The following is a 27,303-nucleotide window of genomic DNA, read 5'->3' on the forward strand; positions in this document are numbered from 1 at the left end:
TCTTTTGTTGCATTTACTTCCTTAATCAGATAATATTATATTCTAGGGGGCCAGTACTATAGATATGGGATCATATTAAGAGTTTTATAAAAAAAATTTGGTATGAAACCCGGTAAAAAATTTATGCACGAAATTATGAACGAATTTTTCTTTCTCAACGCAGAGAGGAAATGTTCAGCTCAAAAAATTACATCTATAAAGCTTTGACATGAAAATTTCATCTCAATTTCCGTTTCAAACACTTTGTCCCAATTTTGTCCAAAAGTCAAAACAAATTCCGTCTCGATTTGTCCGTCCCTATTCCTAAATTTTCTTCTAATTGGTGTAGCAAATCCCACATGGCGTAACCATATAGCCATGAATCCAGCCGTGAAATATTCGATTTGAGTCATAACTACAGCAGGAACTGAGAGCCTTGACTTGTCACCACGACTACAACGCAAGTCTATAGTCAAAGTCCTGCTATCATAAACGAGTTCGATAATAAATAAGAGGACCTTTCCCCCCTTATTTGCTCCCAAGTCTCCAATGAGACTTGAACCCTTCACCTAGTTTTTAATTAGGACACTGACGCATTATCAATTGAAGTACACCTAATTAGTCATATATCTAAATATATGCATTCGTGTATAGAATAAAATTTTGTCATTAAGTTCATCCTTTTTAATTATTTTCTTTCACATTTTTCAAGTTTAACTAAAAAAATTAATTTTCTTTTGATAATTGTTTTCCACATTATGAAAATTCATTTCATTCCGACGTACCACGCGTTACCAAAGAGTCATGCAGCGAAATGGGCTTATTGTAAGGCGCTTACGAAAAATCGTGATAATACATTGAATTTTAAGAAGGTCAGATATCATTAGAGATGGCAACCGACCTTGCTAAATCAGATATAGGTCTATCCTTGGCACGAACAACGACAAGAATCTATCAATGCGATCCATAAACTCTTGGGAATCGACTCAATAAACAATGGAAATACCTCGGAAGAGAGAAATTGCACACGTGATATATGTGGGAAAAATCCCCTCAATCGATGTAAGTAAGAGGAAAACATCCACGGGCAAAATGAGACTCCGTAATGGCTTTTTATTGAGCAATAAATAATGGAATGCATTACAAAATGAGTGCGTCTCTCACGTGCACAACAGCCGAACAACGTAAAGAGATCCGAGAAGTTGCACTCGCAAGTATCGAACCTTTGCTAGTCAAGTTTGACAGTAAAGAACGAGAGGCCTAGTTTGGCCCATGGGCTAATGCTACTTCTGCTAGGGCCCAGTAGCGCCATTTCAGTGCATGGAAAATAGAGCAGTAATCTTCAGTCAAATGAATTTTTCTCTCTCCGACGACCAACCGAGGACTGCTCCCAGCAGCGGAGTAAAAACTGCCAACAGACTGTCTCCTTGTTCCGCTCGTCCTCCGACCGTATCCTCTGCTCCGCCTGAATTCGGATCCTTCGATTCTCTGCGGAATTGTGGGGATTTCACTCCGACGAGATCAACTGAGGCCCAAATTCACTCGCTCGGACTCTTCTGCTCGCGGAGATGGATCACCAGCAGCCGCAGCGAAGCCTCTCGGGGTCCAGTCAGAGCCCCAGATCTCCACCTTCGCAGCCCTATCTCTCTGTCTCCGTCATCGATCCCGTGAAGCTCGGAAATGGCGTTCAGGCCTATATTTCTTATCGCGTCATCACCAAGGTACTGTCTTGTGTCGTTTTCCTATAGCCCGCGGCCAAACCACGGGGACCGAATTAGGGCTCCTGCATGTCCTCTGATTGTTCTGCTTCATAATTGAGCTGAATGTAGAATTAAAAGGGCATTTCTTGTAATTAGCTATATAGGAAGACTGATTACCAGATGGCGTTCTTTCATGTTTAATTTTGTGGTTTGCTATGATCCATTCCAATTTCCGAGATCCATGTTGTCATACCAGAATCTAATCTGACTATATTGTTCCATGTCTCGATGGGCCTTGTTGTAGACTAACTTACCCGAGTACCAAGGACCAGAGAAGATTGTCATTCGTCGATATAGCGATTTTGTGTGGTTGCATGATCGTCTTTTCGAGAAGTACAAAGGCATTTTCATTCCTCCGTTGCCCGAGAAGAGTGCTGTAGGTAATTTACTTGAAAAGATGAAGTTTCTTTGCCTGTGATCTTTGATCAAGAGAGTGCTGCAATGGCTCTAGCGTGTTTACTACTAGAACCAAATTTTGCTTACGGCTTATTTAACTTCCACAATGTAATTACCTACTGTAATTAGATTTGAAATGTAGTCAGGGAACAGAAAAAAAAGATATTTTGAATCTAAGAGATTAATTTGATTCATTGAAAGTCTATTTGTTGCAGAGAAGTTTCGGTTTAGTGCTGAATTCATTGAAATGAGGCGTCAAGCTTTGGACTTATTTCTCAATCGGATCGCCTCTCATCATGAGCTTCGTCAAAGCGAGGATTTAAGAACTTTCTTGCAAGTTGATGAAGAGGTGATGTCTACGAAGTGATTTCATGACTTTGAACCATCTGATATCTTTTATATTGCACTAACTCTGTATCCTCAGTACTGAGGCCTGCTAGGAGGTTCTAATAAATTGATGTTGGGGAGTTTGGAGAATGTTTGCCATGCTATTTATTTACTCTTGTGTTGGTTTTCTTTTAGGTAATGGAGAGGTTGAGGGCCCATGAGACTGGCATATTTAAGAAGCCAGCTGACTTAATGCAAATTTTCAAGGTAATGAATGTTAATTAGTTTTATAACCACGTGCTCTCGCAAATATCGGATATATGCATGCGCGATCAGTGATGATACTTGTGCAGCTTATATATATATGACTTTTCTTATGCATGATCTAAGAACCTATGCCAAAAGCAGTTAGCGTAAAGGACTAGAGCACTGAGGCTCTGGAATAACCTTTTTGAAGAGATAGCTGTTTTTTGCATTACACCTTAAAGTGGTTACTGTATTGGTCAGGATGTCCAGTCCAAAGTTAGTGATGTTGTACTTGGCAAGGAAAAACCGGTGGAAGAATCAAATCCTGAATATGAGAAGCTGAAGCACTACATCTTTGAGCTCGAAAACCACCTGGCTGAGGCTCAGAAGCATGCGTACCGTCTTGTGAAACGGCACAGGGGTAATAGTACTCACTGGTTACTGCCTTAACTGTATTCGCTTCTCTTTTATCTTCTCCACTTTCAGTTTTTTAACCTTTGAGATGTAACTTTTCTGCTCCTTTATTTGCAGAGCTTGGGAAATCACTTTCTGATTTTGGGAAGGCCATTAAACTCCTAGGAGCTTGTGAAGGGGATGCTCTTGGGAAGGCCTTTTCAGAGCTTGGAGCAAAGTCAGAGCTAGTGTCCGTTAGGTTGCAGAAGGAGGTAGCTGTTCTTAAAAAATTGAGGTCTTCAGACAGATATTTAGGTTTTCTTCGATTCTAGATTGCTTCATTGGGTTAAACGTGCAGGCTCACCAACTCTTGATGAACTTTGAAGAACCCATAAAGGACTATGTGCGTGCCGTCCAATCTATCAAGGTGGGCTTCCTAAAATATAATTTTTATCGAGAGGTGTTTACTAAGCCAATTCGTTCTTAGTCACTGCATGTGGTTGGTTGCTTCTTTTAGTAATCCTCCTAATTGTCTGCGTGCTTGAACAGGCGACAATCGCTGAACGTGCCAATGCATTCAGGCAGCAATGTGAACTGGCTGAAACTATCAAACTGAAGGAGATAAATCTGTATGTTCCTGACCTATTTCCATTCCTTTGTCACTGATATTCTTCCCGAGAGAGTGATGATTGAACTTATTAACCTGCGGCGTCATTTCCAATTTGCAGCGATAAGCTTATGCTGACTCGTTCTGACAAAGTGAGAGAAGCGGAGAATGAATATAGGGAGGCAAGTCGCTGTGCTTGTATTCTTCTATTCCATTCGTGAAGGTTCGGTTTTTTCAATGTTTTGGTTGATAAAATAGTGAGTTCATTGCAGCTGAAGGAAGCAAGTGAGGAAGCCACGAGGAGATTTGAGACCATGGTAATACTAATGAATGAGGAGATCGTTCGGTTCCAAGAGCAGAAGACCTTGGACATGGGAGTTGCTTTCCACGAGTTTGCGAAGGGACAGGCCCGTCTGGCGAATAACATTGCGGACGCTTGGAGGAGTCTCCTTCCCAAACTCGAAGCTTGCTCGCTCTCTTGAAAATAACGGCAAAGAATAGTCTGATACCGGTGAAATTGACTGCAGGTTGTACAGTGAATTAGGATGGCCTTCTCTGCCTCTGATGAGCATAAAGATTCTACAGGATTTTGAGTTTATGTATTCTGGTGCTGTCTTGGATTTTTTACTGTTTCGATGCTTTTACTTCCTTATTATCACATGTACAAATACAGGCAACGTATTTCGGAACAGTTAGTTTGTTTTCACCTTCTCCAATAGGATGGATGAAAGAGAGTTTTGCCATGTCAATCATCTATCCTAGAAGAATTAAATGATCATGGCATAAAGCAATTTGACTTTTCAAATTTGGCCGAACCAATTCGGCGTTCTAAATTGCCAGAGAAAATCGACATCCTGATTGCCTTGGGTCGACTAATTGTTTCCTAGTAGTATAATACTCGATCCCGCAACAGTCCTTGTATGTCAGATAGTCCCCTTCTTCTCCATTAATTACGAAGAGAGTAGTTACTAGCTGTGTCATTCATGTTCCATTCTCAACGTTCAGTCGATCAACTTTCGATGATAAAAGTACGGCAAATTCTACAGTTAGAACAGGTTTGTGTAGGAATAGACACGGTACACATAAAAAATACACAACCAAAGAGAGTTATTCATGTTCGAACAAGTTTTAAAAATACCATTGTAACTGATATAGATGCATGGGTGAGGTAATTTTGTAATCCTATGCCGGTACTTGTGGATTTTGGATTTTGAGGGTACAAGATGGACCCCAAACCGCAGCAGGAAATGCTTTCCGACCGGTACGTACTCTATGGTTCGGGGCTTTGGCAGGTCTATTGATGACAGAGATAAATGTAGTCGCAGATCTGTTAATATTTGCTATAATTTGAATTTCAGCAGAACAACAACAGCAACAAGTGACAGTTTGGCCGAGTGGTCTAAGGCGCCAGATTTAGGCTCTGGTCCGAAAGGGCGTGGGTTCAAATCCCACAGCTGTCAATTGTACATTTTTTTTTCCCGGTTCTTTCCAAACGGTTCCTTGGTCTGTATATCCATATATAAATCTTCACCAGACGGAATTGCGCCATTCGCAACAGCACTGCCACTGCTCTTCTGAAACCCTAGCTCTCTCTTAACACACTGCACGCGGAGGGAGAGGGACACTTACTCAAAACCTCAATTCCCTTCTTCGCCGTCTCCTTCGATCTCCGAGAATGGTAAACTATGCTAATCCACCGTCTCCTGTTATTCCTTCCCCCTTCCCCTCCCGGATCGATTAATGGTGTCACTGCCCTCCTACTGAGAGTCGAGCAATTCGTGATATCGAAAGAAGCTGTTGAATTTAGATATCGATTCTAGTCTGGTTCTATTCCTTTCGTTGTTCCTCTTCAGATTTTCCGATATAAATCACGGTAAGTAGCGGTTAACAAGCTCGAGTTTCTAATTGGGGTCTGACATTCTGTGCACTGCTCTACCCTTTGTTGCGAGTGGTTCACAGTCGAAGAGAAAGGTTAGGGAGCCCAAGGAGGAGAACGTCACCCTTGGACCCGCCGTCCGTGAGGGAGAGCACGTCTTCGGGGTCGCTCACATTTTCGCCTCGTTCAATGACACATTCATCGTAAGCATCATGCGTCTCTCGGAGTTGTAACTTTTTTTTTTTTTTTCCTTCCTTAATACTACCATTTTTCTTATTGATGACATACTGTGTGATTTCTTATTACAGCATGTGACTGATCTATCTGGAAGGGAAACAATGGTTCGCATCACCGGTACGGTCTCTATACCTCTTCCATTTCTAAGTGCTTCTGTCTGGTCCCATAAAGTTCTATTTGCCTTTTAACTTGCTGTTCGAGAGGATTTGCTGTTACCTATATTTGCTTTTTAAGTTTCGTCCTTGTTGTTTCGGTAGGTTCTTTTGTTAATTGCTATTTGGTGACGGTAGACTAGAATGCGAAGTTTGCCATTGTGGACTATGTGGTCAGTTGTTGATATTCTGGGCTTAGCTCGTAGCTGTTTTATAAGATTGGTTATGCTGACTTAGTTTGCCACATTTCTTATCTAATTGTTCCTTTTAAGGTGGGATGAAGGTGAAAGCCGATAGGGATGAATCTTCACCATATGCAGCCATGCTTGCTGCACAGGATGTTTCTCAGCGCTGCAAGGTGTTATTCTTCTCCGACCTTAAACAGTTTACTTGTTTATTAATTCATTTTGATGAATTGGGTTCTTATTATGCTGTCCTTTGTTCTAATTTCCAGGAGCTTGGTATCACGGCTCTTCACATTAAGCTTCGGGCCACTGGAGGGAACAAGACCAAGACACCTGGTCCTGGTGCCCAGTCTGCACTCCGGGCCCTCGCCCGTTCTGGCATGAAAATTGGCCGTATAGGTACTTCACTTCTCCGCCCACAATTTGCCCTTATGATTAGCTACAAACTTACAAGATCTTGCTATTGATGACAAGGCGGAAGGGAATAGATGTCTCCTTTCCAAAGAACTGTCAACACTTTAGAAAAGAACTAGTTTGCTGGGTCTAATTTCATTTATTTTACGGCATTAATCAAACTCATTTTCTTACTCGGCCTTTTGCTGATATTGTTGCAGAGGATGTGACGCCAATTCCGACTGATAGCACTCGTAGAAAGGGTGGTAGAAGGGGAAGGAGGCTGTGATGGCTTTTCCAATCTCTCTGCCTTCTTTGGCTGCTGCTTTCGCCGGACAATTTTGCATCAGATGCGGAATGCTAGTCTTTAGTTGAATTTACAATCTTTTGGCCGGTTTTATATGTTCCTGAGACTGTCATTTCGAGCAAGAGGAAAGGAAGTCAAACAGCAGCTAGGAAACGATCTCTATTCCTGAGGTTGAGAAGTCAACCAACTTGTTCCCTAGTAATGATCTCCAAGGTTCCATATCGCTCACCGATTCATGTCGGCCCGTCCTATTGTTGACAGTACAACAGATAATGCCTTGCACTAGAGAATCGATTTTGGTATTTAATTGAGGTTAAATGGACTACGGATGGCGGGTCACGGTGTAAAATAAGATCGAACTGGTCTTATCTTTCCTACGAACAATGCTGCTGGGGTGAAGGATGCAACATGAGATCACCAATTTCATGGGAAGGGGCCAGTGGGCTGCATAAACCACTGTCACTGGTCCCAAAGAAAAGGAATTCAGTGTTGGGCTTGGCGGTGGCCCACGTAGCTGACCGTGTAAAAGCCCAGTAGCCCATTATGGGGTTGATTTACCTAGAGAGATGAGAGAGAGAGAGAGGGGCTTTCAGCTGGCGGAACAGTGATGGAGATGGAGGCCGGTGTCGAGATTCCCGGAGAGTAAGGTGATGCCATGACCTCTCTCTCCCCCTTACCTCCGGCGCTTTGTCTTTTCTAGCTCCGGCTGTTTCAGCTACCACGGGTTTCCACCGTTCTTCGCTCCGGAGGAGCAATCCATTCGTGAGTTCTCGAAATTCTGGCACCGATAGTTGGATGTCGAAGGCTGGTCTTTCTCGAGTGTTGCTTGCGCGGTGATGATCAGAGAGGTTTTCCCATTATGCATGTTTTGAGTTGCATGATGCTCTGTTCTCCCGGGGAAGCTTTTTGAGTGGATGAGTGAGTCCTTAGGATAATTCCGGCAATCAGCTAAAGATCTATTAGGAACAAGTGAAGTCTGTGTCGGTTTCCTGCAATATCCCCTGCTATCTATCACTCGCCATTGACGACGGGACCCAACTTAGCCTCTGTGCAGTTACAGTGCATTAAGGGGTTATAATAGTTCCCAATATCAATTCTTCATCCTTAAACTTTGTCTGCTGGGGTCATTTCTTGCAGTCGATTTTCGTGGATGGTCACATCCTACTTTCCCCCATAATTAATTAGATTAAGTCGTCCCGGGAGATAAAGTGATGGTTGTGTTCTGTGTCGGTTGATGTGGGATGCTATTGGTGCGTTTGGTTTCAGAGTTAAAAGTAACTTTAATTTTGATTGTGGAAAATGACAAATGATTGTGTAATGTGTTGAGTGAAAGTTAAAGTTAAAACTTGGAAAATGTGTATTTTTGTTGTGTATTATGTTGACTTAAAGTTAAAAGTTAAAATTTTTGTGATTTTAACTGCGAAACTAAACGAGCTTACATGTTCTGAAGCTGATGATTTACTTTAGCTTTTGCTTGGAATTCGTTATATGAAAGTGGATATCGTGGTGCACTTTGATCGTGTCTATGAAACCTTGTGTGACATTTTGGCGCAGGAGCTCTGGAAATCCGATGAGAATCGGTGGCAATTGCACCCAATTGATGATTTATTTGCTTGCTCCATTGAATCGATGGCCAGGTCCTCTGCAGCCTAGGTCTTCAAAGCTTTTATGCCCTGCTGATGACTAATATCTGCATTCGCTCAGCGGCTAATTTACCCGTTCTGCAGTGGCAATTATTAGCTCTTTCTCCTTCTACCTGAGGTATTTTAATGGTGTATTTGGTTTTAGAGTAGAGTTGAGTTAAGTTTTGATTTTAATTGGATGGTAATGATTGTTTTGTTAAATTATGAGAAAAAATGTGAAAAAATAATGAATAGTTGAGAGAATTTAATATTAAAAATTAAATTGAGTAAAATGGAGGTGTATGTGGATTTATATATGGGTCTCACCTTTTTTACTTTGGAGAGTTAATTTTTGTTGTGTAATGAGTAGAGTTAAAGTTAGTGTTAAAATTTTAAAATCCGATTGCAAAACCAAACAAAGTATAAAAGTTTTTGGCTGGTTGCTATTGCTTCCAAGAGCACCTCATTGTGTACATGATGAATTTGTGCAGGTAATCCTTCTTATTAGCGCAAGTGGAAATGGCTGTTTTCATCATGTCGTGATCGTCTTGGCTGCTTCAATTGTTGGTTTAGGCGAATAAGCGATCCATAATATATATTAATATATACATGTGTAATACATGAAATCCGAAATCAAATCTAGCTAATGTAAAACATGAGCCAGATTTGTTGAAAGGGATTAATGCAGTGGGAACCGGTGATACTACTATACAATATTATATTATATAATATAGTATTACATAAAAATATAATACCATATGATATACTATAGTTTAAAATAATATTAAAATATGATATACTACTTGCATATCTTTATACTATGATCTTGTCGTTGAAGATTTGTTGTCAAGAATCATGCTACAGAAATTCTCCAGGAACTCTTGCTTCGTGAACTCCCTGTAGATGGCTTCTCTTTCAGGGGACACCAACTCGGCTAGAGGCCTGTGGTAGTCAGATTCGTGTATAACCTGAATGGTGATGAACGGATAGGGTTTTCCTGTCGTACATGTTTTGCATGATACTCTAGTTTCTCGTAAAAGCTTTGTTTAAGTCAATCAAAGAGCCCTTAGCAGAGTTACTGCAATCAACCAATGATGGCACGTATGGTCTGTTTCAGTTTCTTGCAATATTCCCTGCATTCTATCACTCATCAAGGATGACGGGACTCAACTTAGCCTCTGTGCAGTTACATTGCAATAAGGGGTTATAATAGTTCCCAATATCAAATCTTCATCCTTAAACTTTGTTGGCTGTGGTCACATTCTTGCAGCTGATTTTCGTGGATGATCACATTCTAGTTTCCACTACTAGATCAGCTCATCCTGTGAGAGAAAGTGATGGGTGTGTTCTTTTGTCAGTTGTGGGATACTACATGAACGAAACCCAATAATTTACAAGAACTTCGCATGGAATTTTTGATATGAAGGTGAATATCAGGGTGCACTTTGGTCCGTGTCTTTGAACTTTGTTTGAAGTTTTTGTTGTAATGGCACGCATTAGATGATTCATTTGCTTGCTCTATTGAATATATGGCCAGGCCGTCCTGCAGCCTAGCATTAGCAGCATTCCCTCGACAGTTAATTTGCACTACTGCAATGGCAAGTATTAGCTCTCTCTCCTTCTTCCTGAGGTCTTTCCTAGTTTTCTGGCTATAGCTATTGCTTCCAAGAGCACCTCCTCACTGTGTAAATGATGAATTCATGCAAGTAATCCTTTTTTACAAGCGAACATGGAAATGGCTGATTTTCATCTTGTTGCAGTCGTGTCGGCTGCTTCAATTGTTGGGTTAGGTGCTTCAACTGTTGGGTTAGGTGAACTAGCGATCTCTGATATATATATGAATGTGTTATATGAGTGTGTCACATCTGAAATGCGAAACCCGATCTAGCTTATGTAAAAGATGGGCTGAATAGATTCGATGGAAGGGATAGTAGGGTACACTCAATAGCCAGTGCATTGAAAATGATGATGATATAAGATCATATAACATGCTATTAAAACATAAAATATAGTGTGTGCATATCTTTATACTTTGATCCTGTCGATCAATGATTTGTTGTCGAGGCCCTTGCTGTAGAAATTATCGAGGAACTCTTGCTTCGTGAAGTCCCTGTAAATGGCTGGTCTGTCAGGGAACACCAGCTCGGGCAGAGGCCCATATTGGTCCGAATCCTTCCACTTGGTCAGATTGAAGAACTCAACAATCGAGATCCTTGGCTCCTTCATACCGTTAGCTAGGACTCGGTGCTGGACGCTTTTGTACTCGCCATTAGAGACTATCTGCACTGTTACATATAATGTGTAGAATTTGGCAAGGCATAGAGAACTGTTGCAAGTTTTACATCTCTCCCCACAAAAGATAAAAAGGAATACAACATAATCGATTTGTCCGTCGGTGGCGATGTACTTTTTCAGTAAAATGTTGGCGGAAAATTGGAAATTATGTGCCAGAGCAAGGTTTCGTTCAATTATATCATGTTTTGGTTAATTATATTTCTTTTACATAGATAGTCAGAGCAAGTTTGATTTTACCTGAAGGAAGTCTCCTATATTGATGATCAATCCTCCAGGAACCGGATCAACATCGGTCCAGTCATCCTCGTGCTTCACCTGCAGCCCTGGAACTCGATTTGTTAGTAATACCGTGATAATTCCAGGATCTGTATGAGATGTGATCCCCAGCGTCAGGTCGGGTTGCGGGCAGTGAGGGTAACAGTGTCCCACTAGAGTTCTGGCATCTGAGAATGTCAGCTCCCTGAACATCCCGGGCTCCAATCCTAGCCCTTCGGAGAGAAGCTCCATCACCTTATCGGCCACGTCCTTTGCGTGTCCATCCCATGCGATTACCTCTCTCCGACACACCTCTGGTATCTCCTCCGACACCGGTGGCTGTGGCCCCATCCACACCTGGAGAGAGTCGTGCCAGCTCGCAGCTTCAGTACGGTAGAGGTCGTTGTTGCTCGCAAACATCACTCCTTGCCCCTCCTGACGTTTGTAGTACTTTGCCTTGTTTTCGTGCGGCTGCTCATGGAATCCCCTGATGGCGTTTATGGTATCGTCCAGGACTGGGGCCGGCACGCCATGGTTGACCACCTGGAAGAAGCCCCAGCTCTTGGCTGCATCCCGGACCTGCCTGACGATGTTTGGCCTGTCAGCTATGGAGTTGATGCCCGAGATGTCGATGACTGGTACGGCACCAGGGGAGGATCGAGAAGAAGACCTGAGGTCAGAGAGGGTTTGTGGAGGGTGGATGAAGAATTCAGGGATCGAAGTGATTCCGGATTCCGAGAGGCCCTTCACCCCCATCTTTGATTCATCGAACTCCTTGATCGCCTTGGTTCGGTCATAAGTCGACGGAGCGGCATCAGTAGCTGCCATCTCTCCGAATTGAGAATTATTATTATGGACTGGACTTGCTTGTAGAGTTTGCGAGGGCTGTATCAAGCTTATATAGTAGTTGATATAAACTTGGTATTGCAATTTAAAATATTTACATATTATGTGTGTCGATAGGGCTGCTACCAAACTCTTTCGAGCTATGTGCGAACTGTTTTCGTTTCTATAAAAAAAAGTTCGATACTTGAATAAATCGACGTATTCCCAATCTTTTACTGAATCCATATGCACAGGCATCCCTTGCAACTACATACATTTTTTTTTCCTGCAATTAACGTATGTGTTGAGATCAAAGCCACATGAATTCTAAAATTGATCCATAAGTTAGAAGAATATGCACGTCCCTACTTTATTAATCACAAAGGACAAAAGTCTGCACACCAAAAATGAAAAAAGAAATAATCATTGCCGTGGTAATCTTTTGACTTTTCTTTTATAAATTGAAGAGTCAAGTAAAGAGACAGAAAATATAATAAAGAGCCAGTGAGAACTTATTGTATTGCACCATCCTCTTAGGTGTTTTCAATAATAAAGCGGCAAGTCAAATAAATCTTACGGTCTTACTAAGATATTAGGATCGAAGAATGTCATGCATGGGATCATCCAAGAAAAGATTGGCCCCACCTACTACACATTCTAGAAGCAGGAGAGGAACTCTAGATTCTTGACAAATTAAACGGTCCGGATGAAGCACTCCGATTCAAAGCTGATAATAGCATGTTGAAATAAGCTGGGTCGTATTGGGATACATATCATGAGCTGCATCTGAATATATCGATATATATTAAGAGCGCAAAGAGGAACATGTTGCAATCCAAATTCATGGTCATTGGATAGGATGATCCTTTCTATAGCATTGGCCATTGGCCAATCCAAGAGTTCACTCTTCTTTCTGACAGACACAAAATCACAGTTAAAGTCACAATCTGAAACCAAACGCACCATTAAATACTCAATGGTCAGTACAGTGAAAAGTGATGATAATCTAATAATATATTTCATCAAAAATAAAATTATTGTAATATCTTTATATTGTAATCTCGTCAATGAGAGATTTTCAGTCGAGACCCTTCCTAGAAACTGTAACATCCCAACTTTTATAATGCTTGTATAAGTACATTTTCACATTTTGACAGATTTAATTAGATTTATTTATTGATTAATGATGTGATTTTTTAAATTTTTAAGAAGATAAGTATGAAGCTTGGCTTTCCATGTGTTCAATTCACCTTCACCCTTGCCTTTTCCACATTGCAATAAGGGGTTAAATTCACCTTCACCCTTCAAAGTGTAATCCTTGTGTTTATGTTCGTATTTGACAAACTCTCCAGGAACCCTTGCCTCGTGAAGTCCCTGTAGATGGCTGGTTCATCAGGGGATACCAGCTCGGGCAGAGGCCCATATCGGTTCGAATGCTTCCACTTGCTCAGATTGAAGGACCCGGTGCTGGACCCTTTTGTACTCGCCGTTAGAGACTATCTGCACCGTTATACGTGATGTGCATAGAATTAATTAGGTAAGACACAAAAATAGGATATTTTCCCGCGCAACTGTGACAAGTTTTACATATCTTTCCGTGATAGATAACAAGAAATGCGGCGTAGTCGATTTTTCTCTGTCCATTGTGATGTAATTTCTGAGTAAAGTATTCGTGGAAATGTGTGAGGTTTTACCCAATTATATTGATAAATGTTTAGTTTCGTTATATTTATTATACATAGATAGTCAGAGCTTGTTTGATTTACCTGGAGGAGGTCTCCTATGTTGATGATCAACCCTCCGGGAACCGGATCAACATCGATCCACCCATCCTTGTGCTTCACCCGCAGCCCTGGAACTCGATTCGTTAGTAATACCGTGATAATTACCGGATCGGTATGAGATGTGATCCCCAGCGTCAAGTCGGGTTGCGGGCAGTAAGGGTAACAGTGTCTCCCTAGAGATCTGGCATCTGAGAATGTCAGCTCCCTGAACATCCCGGGCTCTAATCCTATCCCTTCGGAGAGAAGCTCCATCACCTTATCGGCCACCTCCTTCGCGTGCTTGTCCTATGCGAGCACCTCTCGCCGGCAAACCTCTGGTACTCCCCTGGCACCGGCAGCTGAAGCGCCATCCACACCTGGAAAGAGTCGTGCCAGCTCGCCGCTTCTGTACGGTAGAGGTGGTTGTTGCTCACAAACATCACTCCCCACCCCCCGTCACGGTTGTAGTGCTTCGCCTTGGCCTCGTGTGGCTGCTCATGGAATCCCCTGATGGCGTTTGTAGTCTCATCCAGGGCCGAGACCGGCACGCCGTGGTTGACCACCTGGAAGAAGCCCCAGTTCCTGGCGGCTTCTTGGACCTGCTTGACGAGCTTCGGCCTGTCATCAGCAATGGAGCTGAGGCGTGAGAGGTCAATGACAGGTATGGCAGCATGGGAGGATCTGGAAGAAGACTTGAGGTCAGAGATGGTATCAGGAGCGTGGATGAAGAATTTAGGGATGGAAGTGATCCCGGATTCCGAAAGGCCCTTCACGCCCATTTTTGATTCGTCAAACTCCTTAATCGCCTTGGCTCGGTCATAGCTCGCCGGAGCAGCCATCTCTATGGAAATTCTCGATGTCCCTCAGAGTCCCACCAATCATGAACAAGAACCGTTAAGAGCTCGACCTATCCAATGAATCGGACCCTCGGGTCATTAAGCTCTTTCTCTTTCTCAAAATGAGATATGGTATATTGCACTCCACTTTTCTAGTAAATTTTGTGAGGGTTGGAAGAGTACTATGCACATGCCACAAGTAATGTTGTACCCAAGGCTGAGCAAATTCAATTTTGGCGTGATGAGAAAGTGCATGGAATCTCCGCCAATTCCCATTCCTTCCATTGAACTAAAGCCAAGGCAAAGCAAATTCAACTTTGGCGTGCCTCTTTTATTAGGTGATGCCTAACATCTAATCCCATGGTCAAAATTAGTTGATGCATGTGTGCATTTGTAACTGAAAACAGGTAAACTCGTGCCGTCCGTTTGGTGAAGGCAAACAGGTGTGCATTTGTCATAGATCGCTCTCTGCAGTTGAACTCCAGAAGGGATGCAAATCTTTCCTCCTATGCCCTGAAGCCCTCTACCATCGAGTTATCAATCTAGCAAGATTAACAGACACATCATCGATTTAGTTTGTACAGATAGGACACGAAGACAACAACTATTATTATGTTTCAGATTTTTATGTTCTGCTTTGTTCATTTATTCAAGTCAATTTGTTTCCCCCTTTGATATCCAAGGCTCCCTATAGCTCATCAGCTGATGCTGGCACTTCCTGATAATTTTTCGCAATATCACAGATAAAAAGATCGATTTTCATTTCATTTTCTTTTGTCTCTGTGAATTGAAGAATTGAGGTTATATCGGACAATGGAGAGCTGGTGATAAAGTAAGATAAGATTGAACTGGTTTTTTCTCTGCATTGATGCTAATGCTCGAATTGATATCTCTGGGTAGGTTAAAGTATGTCATATGACATGAAATCTCAAATTTCCTGGTTATTGTCTGCAAGAACAACAACTGTAAACTGGTCCGAAGAGAAACGAATTTCCGTGTTGGGCCGTGCGGTGGCCCACCTAGCCGACAGTATAAAAGCGCAGTCCAGCCTAGCGCAACCCATTATGAGGCTTCCTCCCTCGAGAGAGAGGGAGAGAGAGTGACTTCCACACTCACGCCAAAATTTACTAGAAAGTGATCAATGTGTTCTGCATCGGTTGGTGTGGGATGCTACATGTTTGAAATCTAATTGTTTACATGAGCTTTTGCATGGAATTCGTGATATGAATGGTGAAGTTTTCATGTAGGAGTTCCAGAAATTTGATGACAGTCGGCAGTGGTGGCACCAATATTGATTAATTTGCCTGCTCCATCAAATCCACGGCCAGGCCATCCTGCAGCGCAGCACTTCAAAGCTTTCATGCTCAGCCAATAACAGTTGAGCATTAGCTGCATTCCCGCAACCGCTAATTTGCCCTTCTGCAATGGCATGTATTGGCTCTTTCTCCTTCATCCTGAGGCCTTTCCAAAGTTTTCAACTAATAGCTATTGCTTCCAAGAGCACCTTCTCCTGAAACTCTTGCTTGGTGATTCGTGAAGTCCCTGTAGATGGCTGGTCTGTCAAGGGACACCTGCTTGGGTAGAGGCTGATATCCGTCTGATTCCTTCCACTTAGCCAGGTTGAAGAACACGACAATCGATATCCTTGTCTTCTTCATGTTGTTCGCCAGAACTTGGTGCTGTACGCTTTTATACTCACCATTAGAGACTATCTGCATCACTATGTATAATGTGTATAGAATTAGTCAAATTTCGCCATGTAATAGTGACAAGCTTTCCATATCTTTCAGGAAATGATAAAAGAAAATGTTATAGTCGATTTGTCCGAGCTGATATTGGATTATCTACAAAAAGGGGATGGAGCACAAAATATTTTTGCTAATTCCTTGTACTCGAGCTTCTCAGTACTCGAGCTTCTCAGTCACTGTGATGTACTTTTTGAGTAAAGTATTGGTATGGAACCAGAGCGACGTTTTGCTCGATTGTGTTAACACTGTTTTGCTTCGTTTCGTTATATTTCTTGTGCGTAGATAGCCTACGGCAAAGTTCCGCCAAGATGAGTACATAAGTTTGATTTACCTGAAGGAACTCTCGTACATTGATGATCAGCCCTCCAGGAACTGGATCAACATCGATCCACCCATCCTCGTGCTTCACTTATATCCCTGGAACTTGATTCGTCGGTAATACCGTGATAATTCCAGGATCCGTATGTGATGTGATCCCCAGCGTCAGGTCGAGCTGTGGGCAGTAAGGGTAATATAGTGCCCCATTAGAATTCTGTGGTATCCGAGAATATCAGCTCTCTGAACTTCCTAGGCTCTAATCTTCGGAGAGAAGCTCCATCACCTTATTCAACACCTCCTTTGCGCACGCGTGCCCGTCCCATGCGATTACGTCTGTCTTTGGCACACCTCTGATATCTACTATGGCACCCAGTGCCTGCGGCCCCATCCACACCTGGAGAGAGTCATGCCAGCGCACAGCTTCAGTATGGTAGAGGTCGTTGTTGCTCTCAAACATCACTCCCCGGTGCTCCTCACGTCTGTAGTACTTCGCCTTGGCCTCGTGTGGCTGCTCATGGAATCCCCTGATGGGTTGACCATCCAGGACTGAGACCGGTATGCCGTGGTTGACCACCTGGAAGAAGCCTTAGGTCTGGGTGGCTTCTTGAACCTGCTTGACGATGTTTGGCCTGTCGGAAATGGAGTTGAGGCTCGAGAGGTCGATGACGAATATGGCACAAAGGGAGGATGGGGACGAAGACCTGAGGTCAGAGAGGGTTGAGAGTGGACGAAGAATTGAGGGATCGAATTGATCCTGGTTTCCAGGAGGCCCTTCATGCCCATGTTTGATTTGTCGAACTCATTGATCACCTTCGTTCTGTCATAGCTCACCGGAACTGCCATCTCTATTGCTCTCGCTCAAATGAGATTTGGTTTTCTGGTAGAGTTCAATTTGTGGGGGTTCTATCACTTATTTAGAGGTCGAGATAAGCTTGATAGTTGATATTGCAATATGAAATAATCACTAATGTTTGGTGGAGCCTTTACTCTTAATCAACATTCATGTCAAAGGACCACAAATTCTCCACTCACTCTGATATTGGTCTGCCAATTAGATCGATCAATGTCGTGCAAGAAACATCCGAGAACGGATGGCCTTTACCTAATAAACATTCAAGAAGCTAATTAATAAAACTTCGATCAAACAGTTTGATTCCAAGCTGACAATAGCATGTTGAGCTAAGTTGAGTTTTATTGGCATATATGATACATACCCTCACGTGCAAGTGAAATTCGATATCTAGAGCAAGAGGAACAAATCGCAATTCAGGCTGATAGGACGATCCTCTCTATTGGCTAATGGGAGACCTGTATTTACAAGGAGGGTTCACTCTTCTTTCTGACAGACGAAAACATTCTATGTAAATGCTAAATAGCCCAAAAGAACCTACGTGCTACTAACTAAGCAAGCACTAGATCCTGCCTCTGACGTTCCTGTTCGCGTTCTTCATGCTCCATGCGGTCAGCTTCTCTACCGTGATGACCGCCATCCCATTGTTGAAGGCGAAGAGGTGAGCGTTGTCATAGATTGCTTTCTGCGGGTAGACCCTGGAGGTGATGCAAGTCTTCCCTCCTGCCCCGAAGCTCTCCACCACCGAGTTATCGATCTGCATAACAAGATTCATAGATGTAGCTAGTAGAGTCGGTTTTGCTTGCTGGAAATTTTTTGTGGGACTGTTAAGAGGGTGGATGCTTACCAGGCTCCTGAGGGAAAGCTTGCCGTTGGTAACGTTCACGTCTACGAATCCAGCAAATGCTGGTTTATACAGGCCTGGCGCGTAAGAAGAGCTGCTCCAGAGATACGGATCAAAGGAAGCTCAAGTTAGAATGAGGCCCGAAAAGTCAGAAAATCCATGATAGATATACTTAGGACAGAGGACGCACGGCCTAGCATCGGAGCAGAGAACGACTTTATGCATATTATTCTTGACCTTGAAGATCCTGAAGAAGACTGGGGTGTACTCGTAGAAATCCTCTGTTGCCAGAGTCATGATTCCGAATGGGCCCACCCCTCCTGGGACGTTCGAGCCTTTCTGTGCACATATGGTGTGGGCAGCTCCCCAGCTCGGGTTGAATTTCTCGGCTACATTGAGATCTGAGAACGAGAACACAACCTCCACATCGGCCTGTCCGCAGATGAAATTTGTTATTATCTTTTGGAACATATATTCAGCCCTCCTGCCTCGCTATCTCAATTGGCCACTCGAATCACTTACCTGAGCAGCTGTAATTCCCTTCACTTCGACGTGTTCACCCTTTTTAAGCGTGGTCTTGCCTAGCTCAACCTTGTTGCCTCGCAGCATCTCAATTTCTTCTATAGGCCAATGCATGAGCTGCTTTCCATTGCTGTCGAGCCACATGGTCCTTGGAATCGTCTGCAAAAGGAAGAAATTGCAATAAGAGTGAAAAAGTGGATCAGTCGCAGTTGTTATACTGGGAAACCGCGATGGATTCATAAACTTTACCTGAATCCCAGACCATCCTTTAGCGGTGTCATTTTCTTTTGGATCAGACTCATTAGCCCAACCCCACAAAATCCTCCTGTTCTTGTTTGAATCGAAGAATGTCTTGGAGGCATAGAAGTTTCCATAGTCCAACCTCAGCCCATCCCACCCATCTGCCGAGGTGTTGTCGGGGATGTACTTGTCCATCTTTGGATCGTAGGTCCCAATGGTATAGTACTCGTACCTCGTCTCATCTAAACTCACCTTCAGGATGTGCCTCACATTTTCTCCCAATGACGAAGTGTCCAACCCGTTCTTGCCCTCCTTCAGGACTGGAAAGAAATCAGGGCACTCCCAATTCCCTGCCGGAGTTCAATGATTCCATATAAGAAGAGATTGAATTAACATGCGATAAGAAAACCGAAAAAAGGCTCCGAGTATCAGGTTTCACTCATTCACCTGTGTTCGGAACTGAGTGCAAGGGGTGCTTGGCCTTGACCCAGTGGAGGAAATCCTTGCTCCGGTAGAGGTGGGCAATTCCACGGCGCCTGTGGCGGCTCCCAATTACTGTCTTCCAGTAGCCGCCAGAGAACCAGGCGGTGGTGGGGTCGCGGAAGGCGCTGGCATTGATGCCCTCAGTTGGATATATGAGTGGGTTGTCATCGGGCTTGGTCCAGTGACGAAGGTAAGGGTCAGTCAAGTCCGACGGAATCGCGTAGTTTTGCATCTCAATTGCATCTTTGTCAAGGCCGGTGTAGAGGATCACAGGGCGGTCCCCAGGTAGGATGGTGGCAGAGCCGGACCAGCAGCCCCCGATGTCGAAGTGCTTGGAGGGGTATATTGCCGGCTCGAGGGCCTTCCAGTTGACGAGGTCCCTAGAGACGGAGTGGGCCCAGATAATGTTGCCCCATACTGCCCCCTTGGGGTTGTACTGGTAGAAGAGATGATATATTCCCTTGTAGACCATCGGTCCTGTTTTATCACACAAGCGCAAGATCTTTCTATATGAAAATTTTCGTATTAGGAAAAATGTCGTAAGAGGCTTGGAAGTTCGGTAGGATGCATACACACCATTTGGATCTGTTGCACGGTTCGTATTCCATTCGATCAATCCAATACCGACCATCAGATATAAAGACAACAAAGTTAGTGAACGTTAATATATATGACACAACAAAACATAAGAACTTTTCTTTGAGTTTGATTTCGTCGGACTGAAATCCGGTTTAAGCATTCGTCTCTATGTGTTCATAGACCGAATGTCCTATAATAAGAAGTGTTGTGTGGATCTATGGATCTCGTGAAAATATATTTCATCTCGAAACGCACTCAAGGCATTTGACACAATGATATTTCTTCTTCATAATAGATGCAAATGTTACATCTAGGCCTCTCGTTGGTTCATTCCAAGTGGAAATGCCATCTATTGTAGTCTTCCTCAGTCGCTGATCTCAGAGTGTTTGTGGAAACAAAAAACAGATGAAGATCGGATAGTGCAGTTAGCGTTCGCTTTCTTCCTTATTACACTTCTCTTCTTTCAAACTCGACCATTACCATTCCTAGAGAAAGGGGGGTGGAACTAAGTGCTCATGTCATGGTAGCTTGAAAACTTGCATTTCTTTTCAATAAAGGAGGAGCAGATTGAGATCGAACTATAGGGGAGACACGTGCGTATTACAGAATAAGATTTCTATAGAAGTATAGGAAGTTCTGACATACCGTTGATCCAGTGCTTGGGAGGCTGGAAATGGTATCCCGTGCGGTGCACTTTCTTAATGTTGGTTACGCTAACGGACTGAAGCTCGGGGTAGATCTCATGGGACGCTTCCACGGGGACGACGGAACCACCCAACATCATCACAAGTAGGCAGCATGCGAATGCCGCAAATGCGGGGAGAGGAACACGACTCCTCGACCAGTCCATGAGGGGGGTGCAGAAGGAAATGATAACGGGTGTGAAAGACAAAGAGTATGTTATTGAAGCGATGGCCGTGTGATCGGTTTTTCTTTTTTCCTGCAGAGAAAGAAGAGGAAGAAATAACTGAGGAGGGAATCGAAGATGGTCGGAAGAAGAAGGGGAGTTGGGGGGTATTTATAGCGACGGGCCGCGGAGTTTGGAGGGAGAAGATGGCGGCCAGGGCTTTTGGATAAAAAAACCTTATCAGATCAGAGTGTTTGCAGCGACAGTTAAGGGATATAGTGGCCGTAGGCCTTTATTTTTATTTTTATTTTTTACTACGGTAGTAAGTGGAAAAAGTAGTTTTGATTTATCCTTCCGGAAAATGAGATCTCTAAAACAACGATTTCTCCAAACTTATCCGATCTCATCTAATCCAATTTTCTCTCTCATTCCCTCTTACTTGGTCAGTTAGTAATGTCTACCATTTCAGAGTCATTTTAAAGAGCACATCAAGTAAAATGTCAAAATTACGTAAATGTATGTTGTAATGATACGAGCATAACAGGGTCTAACTCTCGCAAAAACATTTTGTGTATGTAATAATATATGATATGAGTTTCACAATTCACTTTGCTCTAATTAAATTAGATGAGAATAATTCTAGTTTTTTCTCTAAACTCTAATCTCGTTTCATTTTTCGGTAAGCTCGTTTCATTTGATCGATGTATCATTCTCTTACCTAGCTAGTTAGCTCTACTTTCTCTGTCATTTCCCGAATAAATAATGCAAGGAAAGCGAAAATAATTTCTGTTGTTACAATAAAGAGAGTAATAAATCTTCGTGTGCAACTATTCTTCAAACCTAACCCATGCACAACTTGACTTTGATTCTCTTTTAGAACATATGGTTATTTCTCTAGGTATTATATACCATCTCCATACATATATATATATGTATCTAATAACTTCACCGGGCGAAAATTTTTTATCAATACTATGCAATTTAAATCTCATGTGTGTTATATTATATTAACCCCCAAAAAAAAAATCTCATGTGTATTGGCTCAACAAGTGTGAATACACATCCCTCCAATTAAGTTTCATTGACTCTATTTAATATTCACTATAAGCAGGACACTGTATATGATGTACTATAAAGATAGAAATTAACAAAACCTACAAAATCATAATTAATGATGGTGTGACGACTAGCCGGTTTAGGAAAAATTGCGTCGTCTTTCTTTCTTTTTTCCTTTTTTTTTTTCAACTACAAGGAAACTCTATAGCCTAATATTGGCTTCTCTTTTTTATTTTTCATGAAAATAAAATTATGTAATAAGCCATGTCTCTCTCCCTTATTAATATTAGTCCATTTCATTTCTTGTCTCTCTTTATTACTTGGTCCACTTCTCTCGCTATTTTTTTTTATTAGACAAGCATTTTGTGACTAAGGCAAATTGATGGCGATGATTAATCTCGATTAATAGATTGAGTCACTCCGTCATCTTATGAAAAAAAAAAAGTAAAAAGAACATAGGAAAACTGTCGTACTTCATGGGAAAAGGGGTAGAACTTTTGTGATGAGAAACTAAGGGGAAGGTTCTTTAAAATCTTTTCTTGTATTTACTCCTATATGTACCAACAATGCATGATGCATATGCATATATATATATATATACACACACATGCTAAGGCGAGCTGTTCTTTATCACAAGATTATTAGTCATTAGTTCTATCTTGAGGGTACGTAGGCACATACATGCTTACGTGTTTCAGGTGTCGATTTCTCGTTTCTGCTTATAGACTCTAATGGCGACCCGTGAACACATGCACACCTTTTCTTTTACTTGGTAAGAATTCTTCAAATTGAAAATTCATTACCAAATGGACGCTGGGCCAGTCTCAACGCGTACAGATTTTGCTGAATGAGGGGCGTATTCGTTCGTTTTGGTGCATTTCCGACCGGTTGTTTCTATATGCTATATACATATATATATATATATATATATATATATATGTAAGCACGTGCAACCTCAGGAGATGTGGGTGTAAGTGAAAGTAAAGGCATACCATGAAAGAGATGGTAGCCTCACTAAACTTAAAGATATGCATGCATGTGATACTGATTGCATGGATATAAACTATTTTGCTTAAAAAAAGAAAAACAAGTCAAAGCTGAGCATAAAGACTTGATATAGCTTATTTATGATTGATTTGTTTCATGTGATTTTTATCTTTATAAAGCATATTTAAAGTTTGAAACAAACTAAACTATCGAAAAAAAGTTTAAAATAAATTATGTGGAACAAAATAATATACCTTCTCCATTTGAGTTCAAGTCTTGTTCATAAAACAAAATCCATACTATGAGAGTTTTTTACTCCTTAGTGAGCCGAACCGGTTCAAACAAAACTAGTCGGGATCCATTAGAATTTCGAATACTATGATACATACCGAAAAAAATAATAATTCTCACTTCTACGCCGTGTAATTCTTCATTATAATTTCTATGTAAATAATGTCATCAATTCAGTAAAATAATCTGATTTTTTAGAATTATACATAAAGATCCATACACAGTGCTATGATGAAGAGGCCATCATTTACGCTTTATCTTCTCTGAAAACGTCCTGAAAAATCAAGGCATTATACTCTTAAGAAAATTAATCCCGTAGTAATACTTCGGCACTAGCTCCAGCAGAAGCCGATGTCCGTTCGTAGTCTCAATAGCACGTGACATAGAGGATGGACTTTTGGGTTGTCGACTGGCACACTTACGTACGATCAATCCCCAAACCGATCGCCTTGGGGAAAGCTAGCCAGCCAGGCACAGACCTTCCAAATGTTATATACACACGAACTCATTTGCTTGATATATCACATATGTAGAATTGCTTGGATCAATTGAATGTAGGTAAATCTATTGATCAGGTCAAAACCAATACCGAGACCTTTGACTGTCAGTAATAGAATTAAATGGTGTGAAATTCCTTTAAAAAAAAAAAGAAAAAGAAAAATTAAGAGAGATTGCAGAGATGTGGGATATGTACATCTCAGAGGTTGTTCCTGTCCTGTCATGTCCTGTCCCTTTAGCATGTGTTGGGTCAATGTGCTTTGGAGCTGAACGACTCTTTCATTTTTTCATGTGTGCATGTTATGCCACTTCTGGTCTGTTTGTTCTTCCGGGAAATTCAGTACATTAATTGATGAGTTGCAATCACTTAAATGAATGCTGAATTCGCACTACTAGTTGGCCCACATCTTCCATGGTTAATAGCCCACCCAGTTCAGGCTCCTTTCCCCTGCGCGACGGTTCATGATCTATCACTATCGAGAACCGATCGGCAGGTTCCCAACCTTTTTGTAGTTTTATAAGCTTACTGCCGATTGTCGATTCATCTGAAGGATCTTATCAGTACATACAGTCCGTGGCTCACATGAAAAGATTCGAAACGCGTTCCCCCGAGTACACGCCACCATCAACACCACCCCATCTGAGTGTTGGCCATTGCAGGTAAAAAGAAGAGCTAGTATAGATTAGGTATTCACATGGAAGCTGTGCCTTCTGAAAATGTGGGGCATACCGGTCGTAGCTCCTCACGTCTTCTAAATAATCTTCATATTAAACCTCCTACTGAAAGATCAGATTAGGCATCTTTCTTTCTCTGCAATTACCGGATCGGAAGATCAAATCAAAATTTGGTGCTAGACAGAAACTCCCAAGGGCTTGATGCATAGCCTTCTAACAAGAAGATATCAATGGCACAATCCGAATGCTTTACTCGATGCTTTCATCTGAAAAGTTTAAGTTTTTAGTTTAGTTAACTGCGATCCTCTCAAATTTTCAGATGGCATTTACGTTTGTACACCATGCGCAGCAGCCAGTACTGGATCTCGGGAATTATGACATTAAGGAACTTCAGTCGTCACCAGTAATCCCCACAAGAACAACTACCCTCCTTGAAGTGATGAAACCTACTTGAATCTCGGACTATGATCTCCCTAGCTGTAACACTCGACACGAACATGCAGAATGTATGACAGTCTATGCAGACCCTCAGATTCTTTGTGATCCTAATGGAGCTCCCCAGGGGTGTCACGAGGACCCCGAAAGCGATGGCCAGTTTCTCACTATGAGTTGACAACATCCCTGCCTTTACTTCATCTTCCACGTCGTGCAGGACACAATCTGTGTCTGGAACATACCCTGCCAACTCCAATCTCTTTCGCAAACTCTCAAGGGACGCATAGATCTCCTCAGCCTGAGGGTGGTCTCGAGCTCCCGCCCCAAATCGATAGACCTTATCTCCCACTTCGATCCAAGTCCACCCGGGAAGCTTCTTCAGCTTCCTCTGGGTCATCAGGTGCCGAACCCATGCCACTTCCTCCCACCTGCCTGCATTTGCATATATATTTGAAAGCAGGACATAGTGTCCCGGATTGATGGATTTCGCCTCAAGAAGGACCTTGGCAGCCTTCTCCGCCAGTTCTACCTTCTTGTGCATCCTACATGCCCCGAGCAAAGCACCCCACAGCCCTTGATCCTTCTCGACGTCCATTTCTTCGATTAATTTCAAAGCCTCGTCAAACCTCCCAGCTCGGCCCAATATGTCGACTACACAAGTGTAGTGCTTAACATCCGGTTGGACATTGTGAACCTCCCGCATTAGAGAGAACACCCGAAGTCCATCATCGACTAAGCCCGAGTGGCTACAAGCATATAAGAGAGATACGAATGTTATTTTATTGGGTGCTATTCCACTGCTCAGCATCTCCGGGAATAAGTCCAGGGCTCTCCTACCTTCTCCATGGTATGCGTAAGCAGCAATCATGGCGCTCCACGTGATCACATTCTTGTCCTTCATGTGATCGAAAATCTCCCTCGCAGCGACTATGCTGCCGCACTTGGCATACATATCGATCATGGCGGTGCCTAATATCACATTTATAGAGAGATTGTTCTCAGTTATGTAATCATGCACTTGTCTAGCTTTATTCAGGGCGCCGAATTTGGCGCAGGCATTAACAACTGCGACCATTGCAATCTTATCGGGGGAAATACCGACATATCTCATTTGTTCGAACAGATACAGAGCTTCGCCCGCATTCCCGGTCATTGCATAAGAGCCAATCATCACAGTCCACGTCACAAGGTCCCTCTGGGACATTTCATCGAAGAGCTTCCGAGCGGTCTCAGAAGCCCCACATTTGGCATAAAAATCCACAAGGGCTGCACACACGAAGTGGTCCGAGCTCAACCCATTCTTCCAGGCAACCCCATGGACCACACTGCCTGTTCTTAAGTCAGAACAAGCCCGACAAGATCTTATCACCATAGGCAACGTAAAATTATCAAGCGGGGTCGTCCGGGACCTAATGAGCTCCCTGAAAGTCCTGAAACTGTCCGAATGATCGCCCAGCTTGGCGTAACCACCGACCATCACGCTCCAGGACACAGCATCTTTCTCAAACATCGAGTGGAACAGGGAGCCAGCGTCCTTCAGAGCTCCGTGGCGGGTGTATATGTACAGGAGCTTGTTCACGACGGCGATGTTCTGGAGCATCCCACTGCGGGCTATTTGGGTGTGCACCTGTCTGATCTGAGAAACGTCCTTGCAGTTCAGCAGGGTCACGATGCAAGATTTTGGGTCCAATAGGCGAGGAAGTTGGGATTTTTCCGGTTGTTCTTGTGCCTGCAAATGCGGAATGGGGTTCGAATGCGCGGTCCGATGGGGGTGGAGCTGGGGATTAACAACGTCGGAGGTGAGAACAGCCATGGAATCAGAAAAGGGGCGGAGATTCGCATTGGTTCTACCGCGAAAGGTCTGGTATTGGAACTTGATCATGAGAAGTGCAGCGGCGGTTAGAGGTTAGGCTGAAGCCGTAGAGCAACCTCGGCGCCAAGAGTGAACGGTTCGATTTTCCTGTCGGCCTTTTATATTGCTTGTGGGCCTGTCAATTGTGATTTCTTTTGGGCCCTGAAGCCCGTGATGTATAACCCAGCAATTTTATGCCGTACAGGACTTTGCCATAATTTCATATGAGGGTCATTGTGTTAAATGGGACTAATCCTTTTAATTGCATTGAATTATGGGAAACTTCATGGACAATCACCGCATCTGGAAAATATTCTTCGTGTTTTTTTGTTTATTTCTTTCTTTCTAATTAATGTGAAGTTATTTACGACACGAATAATTACAACATAAACTTACAGGGTTGCAGCTGCGTTTCTCAAAAAGAATCTATGCGTGCAAAAACTACACGTAGAGAGCCTAAGGCGAGTTATCTCATGGTAGCTCGCATCAACTATTCTTATCTCATGATATGACATAGATAATTTACGCATCGACCAGCCCGTATGTGATGCGTGTACTTGTATCTCTCTCGTCTTGGGGCATATTTTGGAGGTCCTTTCTTGCAAGAGAAAAGGAGAGAGAAGA

The 27,303-nt window shown here is 42.7% G+C and overlaps 5 protein-coding genes, 1 non-coding gene and 2 pseudogenes across 8 annotated transcripts; 3 read left to right on the plus strand and 5 right to left on the minus strand.

Moving 5' to 3' along the window:
- Positions 1-1,350: 1,350 nt before the first annotated feature.
- Positions 1,351-4,457, plus strand: LOC116208434 (sorting nexin 1). Its single transcript, XM_031541881.1, has 10 exons — positions 1,351-1,700; positions 1,984-2,119; positions 2,351-2,484; positions 2,658-2,729; positions 2,970-3,129; positions 3,240-3,373; positions 3,460-3,528; positions 3,651-3,730; positions 3,830-3,890; positions 3,981-4,457. The coding sequence occupies exons 1-10, from the start codon at positions 1,548-1,550 to the stop codon at positions 4,188-4,190; spliced, it is 1,209 nt and encodes a 402-aa protein (XP_031397741.1). The 5' UTR covers positions 1,351-1,547; the 3' UTR covers positions 4,191-4,457.
- Positions 4,458-5,088: 631 nt separating this feature from the next.
- Positions 5,089-5,168, plus strand: TRNAL-UAG. The gene has a single exon. It is a non-coding gene; the product is annotated as a tRNA-Leu (tRNA).
- A 60-nt stretch (positions 5,169-5,228) lies between these two features.
- LOC116208436 (40S ribosomal protein S14-3) lies at positions 5,229-9,929 on the plus strand. Of its 2 annotated transcripts, none has more exons than XM_031541882.1 (8): positions 5,229-5,386; positions 5,668-5,787; positions 5,893-5,938; positions 6,246-6,331; positions 6,428-6,557; positions 6,773-7,620; positions 8,413-8,619; positions 8,972-9,929. In XM_031541882.1, exons 1-6 carry the CDS (start codon positions 5,384-5,386, stop codon positions 6,838-6,840), a joined length of 453 nt encoding a protein of 150 aa, XP_031397742.1. In that variant the 5' UTR covers positions 5,229-5,383; the 3' UTR covers positions 6,841-7,620; positions 8,413-8,619; positions 8,972-9,929. The 2 variants fall into 2 exon arrangements, with proteins under 2 accessions (XP_031397742.1, XP_031397743.1); XM_031541883.1 differs by having other exon boundaries at positions 6,773-7,505.
- Positions 9,930-10,369: 440 nt separating this feature from the next.
- LOC116208433 (1-aminocyclopropane-1-carboxylate oxidase homolog 4-like) lies at positions 10,370-12,014 on the minus strand. Its single transcript, XM_031541880.1, has 2 exons — positions 11,013-12,014; positions 10,370-10,760 (listed from the first exon to the last, which is right to left on the minus strand). The coding sequence occupies exons 1-2, from the start codon at positions 11,856-11,858 to the stop codon at positions 10,506-10,508; spliced, it is 1,101 nt and encodes a 366-aa protein (XP_031397740.1). The 5' UTR covers positions 11,859-12,014; the 3' UTR covers positions 10,370-10,505.
- A 186-nt stretch (positions 12,015-12,200) lies between these two features.
- Positions 12,201-14,714, minus strand: LOC116208435 (annotated as a pseudogene).
- Positions 14,715-16,533: 1,819 nt separating this feature from the next.
- LOC116207835 lies at positions 16,534-17,520 on the minus strand (annotated as a pseudogene).
- Positions 17,521-17,673: 153 nt separating this feature from the next.
- On the minus strand, positions 17,674-21,113 carry LOC116208432 (beta-fructofuranosidase, insoluble isoenzyme 1). Of its 2 annotated transcripts, none has more exons than XM_031541878.1 (8): positions 20,684-21,113; positions 20,036-20,044; positions 19,424-19,936; positions 18,986-19,326; positions 18,737-18,895; positions 18,405-18,646; positions 18,218-18,308; positions 17,674-18,127 (listed from the first exon to the last, which is right to left on the minus strand). In XM_031541878.1, the coding sequence occupies exons 1-8, from the start codon at positions 20,886-20,888 to the stop codon at positions 17,933-17,935; spliced, it is 1,755 nt and encodes a 584-aa protein (XP_031397738.1). In that variant the 5' UTR covers positions 20,889-21,113; the 3' UTR covers positions 17,674-17,932. The 2 variants fall into 2 exon arrangements, 1 of the variants encoding a protein (XP_031397738.1); XR_004157071.1 differs by having other exon boundaries at positions 17,695-18,127; positions 18,452-18,646.
- A 3,510-nt stretch (positions 21,114-24,623) lies between these two features.
- On the minus strand, positions 24,624-26,759 carry LOC116208033 (pentatricopeptide repeat-containing protein At2g33760-like). The gene has a single exon (XM_031541220.1). It carries the CDS (start codon positions 26,707-26,709, stop codon positions 24,790-24,792), a length of 1,920 nt encoding a protein of 639 aa, XP_031397080.1. The 5' UTR covers positions 26,710-26,759; the 3' UTR covers positions 24,624-24,789.
- Between the last annotated feature and the right edge of the window lie 544 nt (positions 26,760-27,303).

This window comes from Punica granatum, chromosome 5 (genome assembly GCF_007655135.1).
Source record: "Punica granatum isolate Tunisia-2019 chromosome 5, ASM765513v2, whole genome shotgun sequence".
Classification (NCBI taxonomy): domain Eukaryota; kingdom Viridiplantae; phylum Streptophyta; class Magnoliopsida; order Myrtales; family Lythraceae; genus Punica; species Punica granatum.

What these genes read in the sequence shown, in the direction of transcription:
- LOC116208434 (XM_031541881.1), top strand. Translation starts at nt 1,548, where the DNA reads ATGGATCACCAGCAGCCGCAGCGAAGCCTCTCGGGGTCCAGTCAGAGC. An exon ending in GCCCGAGAAGAGTGCTGTAG is followed by an intron (nt 2,120 to 2,350) that starts GTAATTTACTTG and finishes TATTTGTTGCAG; the next exon opens with AGAAGTTTCGGTTTAGTGCT. An exon ending in ACTTAATGCAAATTTTCAAG is followed by an intron (nt 2,730 to 2,969) that starts GTAATGAATGTT and finishes TGTATTGGTCAG; the next exon opens with GATGTCCAGTCCAAAGTTAG.
- LOC116208436 (XM_031541882.1), top strand. An exon ending in AACAATGGTTCGCATCACCG is followed by an intron (nt 5,939 to 6,245) that starts GTACGGTCTCTA and finishes GTTCCTTTTAAG; the next exon opens with GTGGGATGAAGGTGAAAGCC. An exon ending in CATGAAAATTGGCCGTATAG is followed by an intron (nt 6,558 to 6,772) that starts GTACTTCACTTC and finishes ATATTGTTGCAG; the next exon opens with AGGATGTGACGCCAATTCCG.
- LOC116208433 (XM_031541880.1), bottom strand. Translation starts at nt 11,858, where the DNA reads ATGGCAGCTACTGATGCCGCTCCGTCGACTTATGACCGAACCAAGGCG. An exon ending in ATATAGGAGACTTCCTTCAG is followed by an intron (nt 10,761 to 11,012) that starts GTAAAATCAAAC and finishes GTAACAGTGCAG; the next exon opens with ATAGTCTCTAATGGCGAGTA.
- LOC116208432 (XM_031541878.1), bottom strand. Translation starts at nt 20,888, where the DNA reads ATGGACTGGTCGAGGAGTCGTGTTCCTCTCCCCGCATTTGCGGCATTC. An exon ending in GCACTCAGTTCCGAACACAG is followed by an intron (nt 19,327 to 19,423) that starts GTGAATGAGTGA and finishes GAACTCCGGCAG; the next exon opens with GGAATTGGGAGTGCCCTGAT. An exon ending in CTCTGCTCCGATGCTAGGCC is followed by an intron (nt 18,309 to 18,404) that starts GTGCGTCCTCTG and finishes TCTCTGGAGCAG; the next exon opens with CTCTTCTTACGCGCCAGGCC.
- LOC116208033 (XM_031541220.1), bottom strand. Translation starts at nt 26,709, where the DNA reads ATGATCAAGTTCCAATACCAGACCTTTCGCGGTAGAACCAATGCGAAT.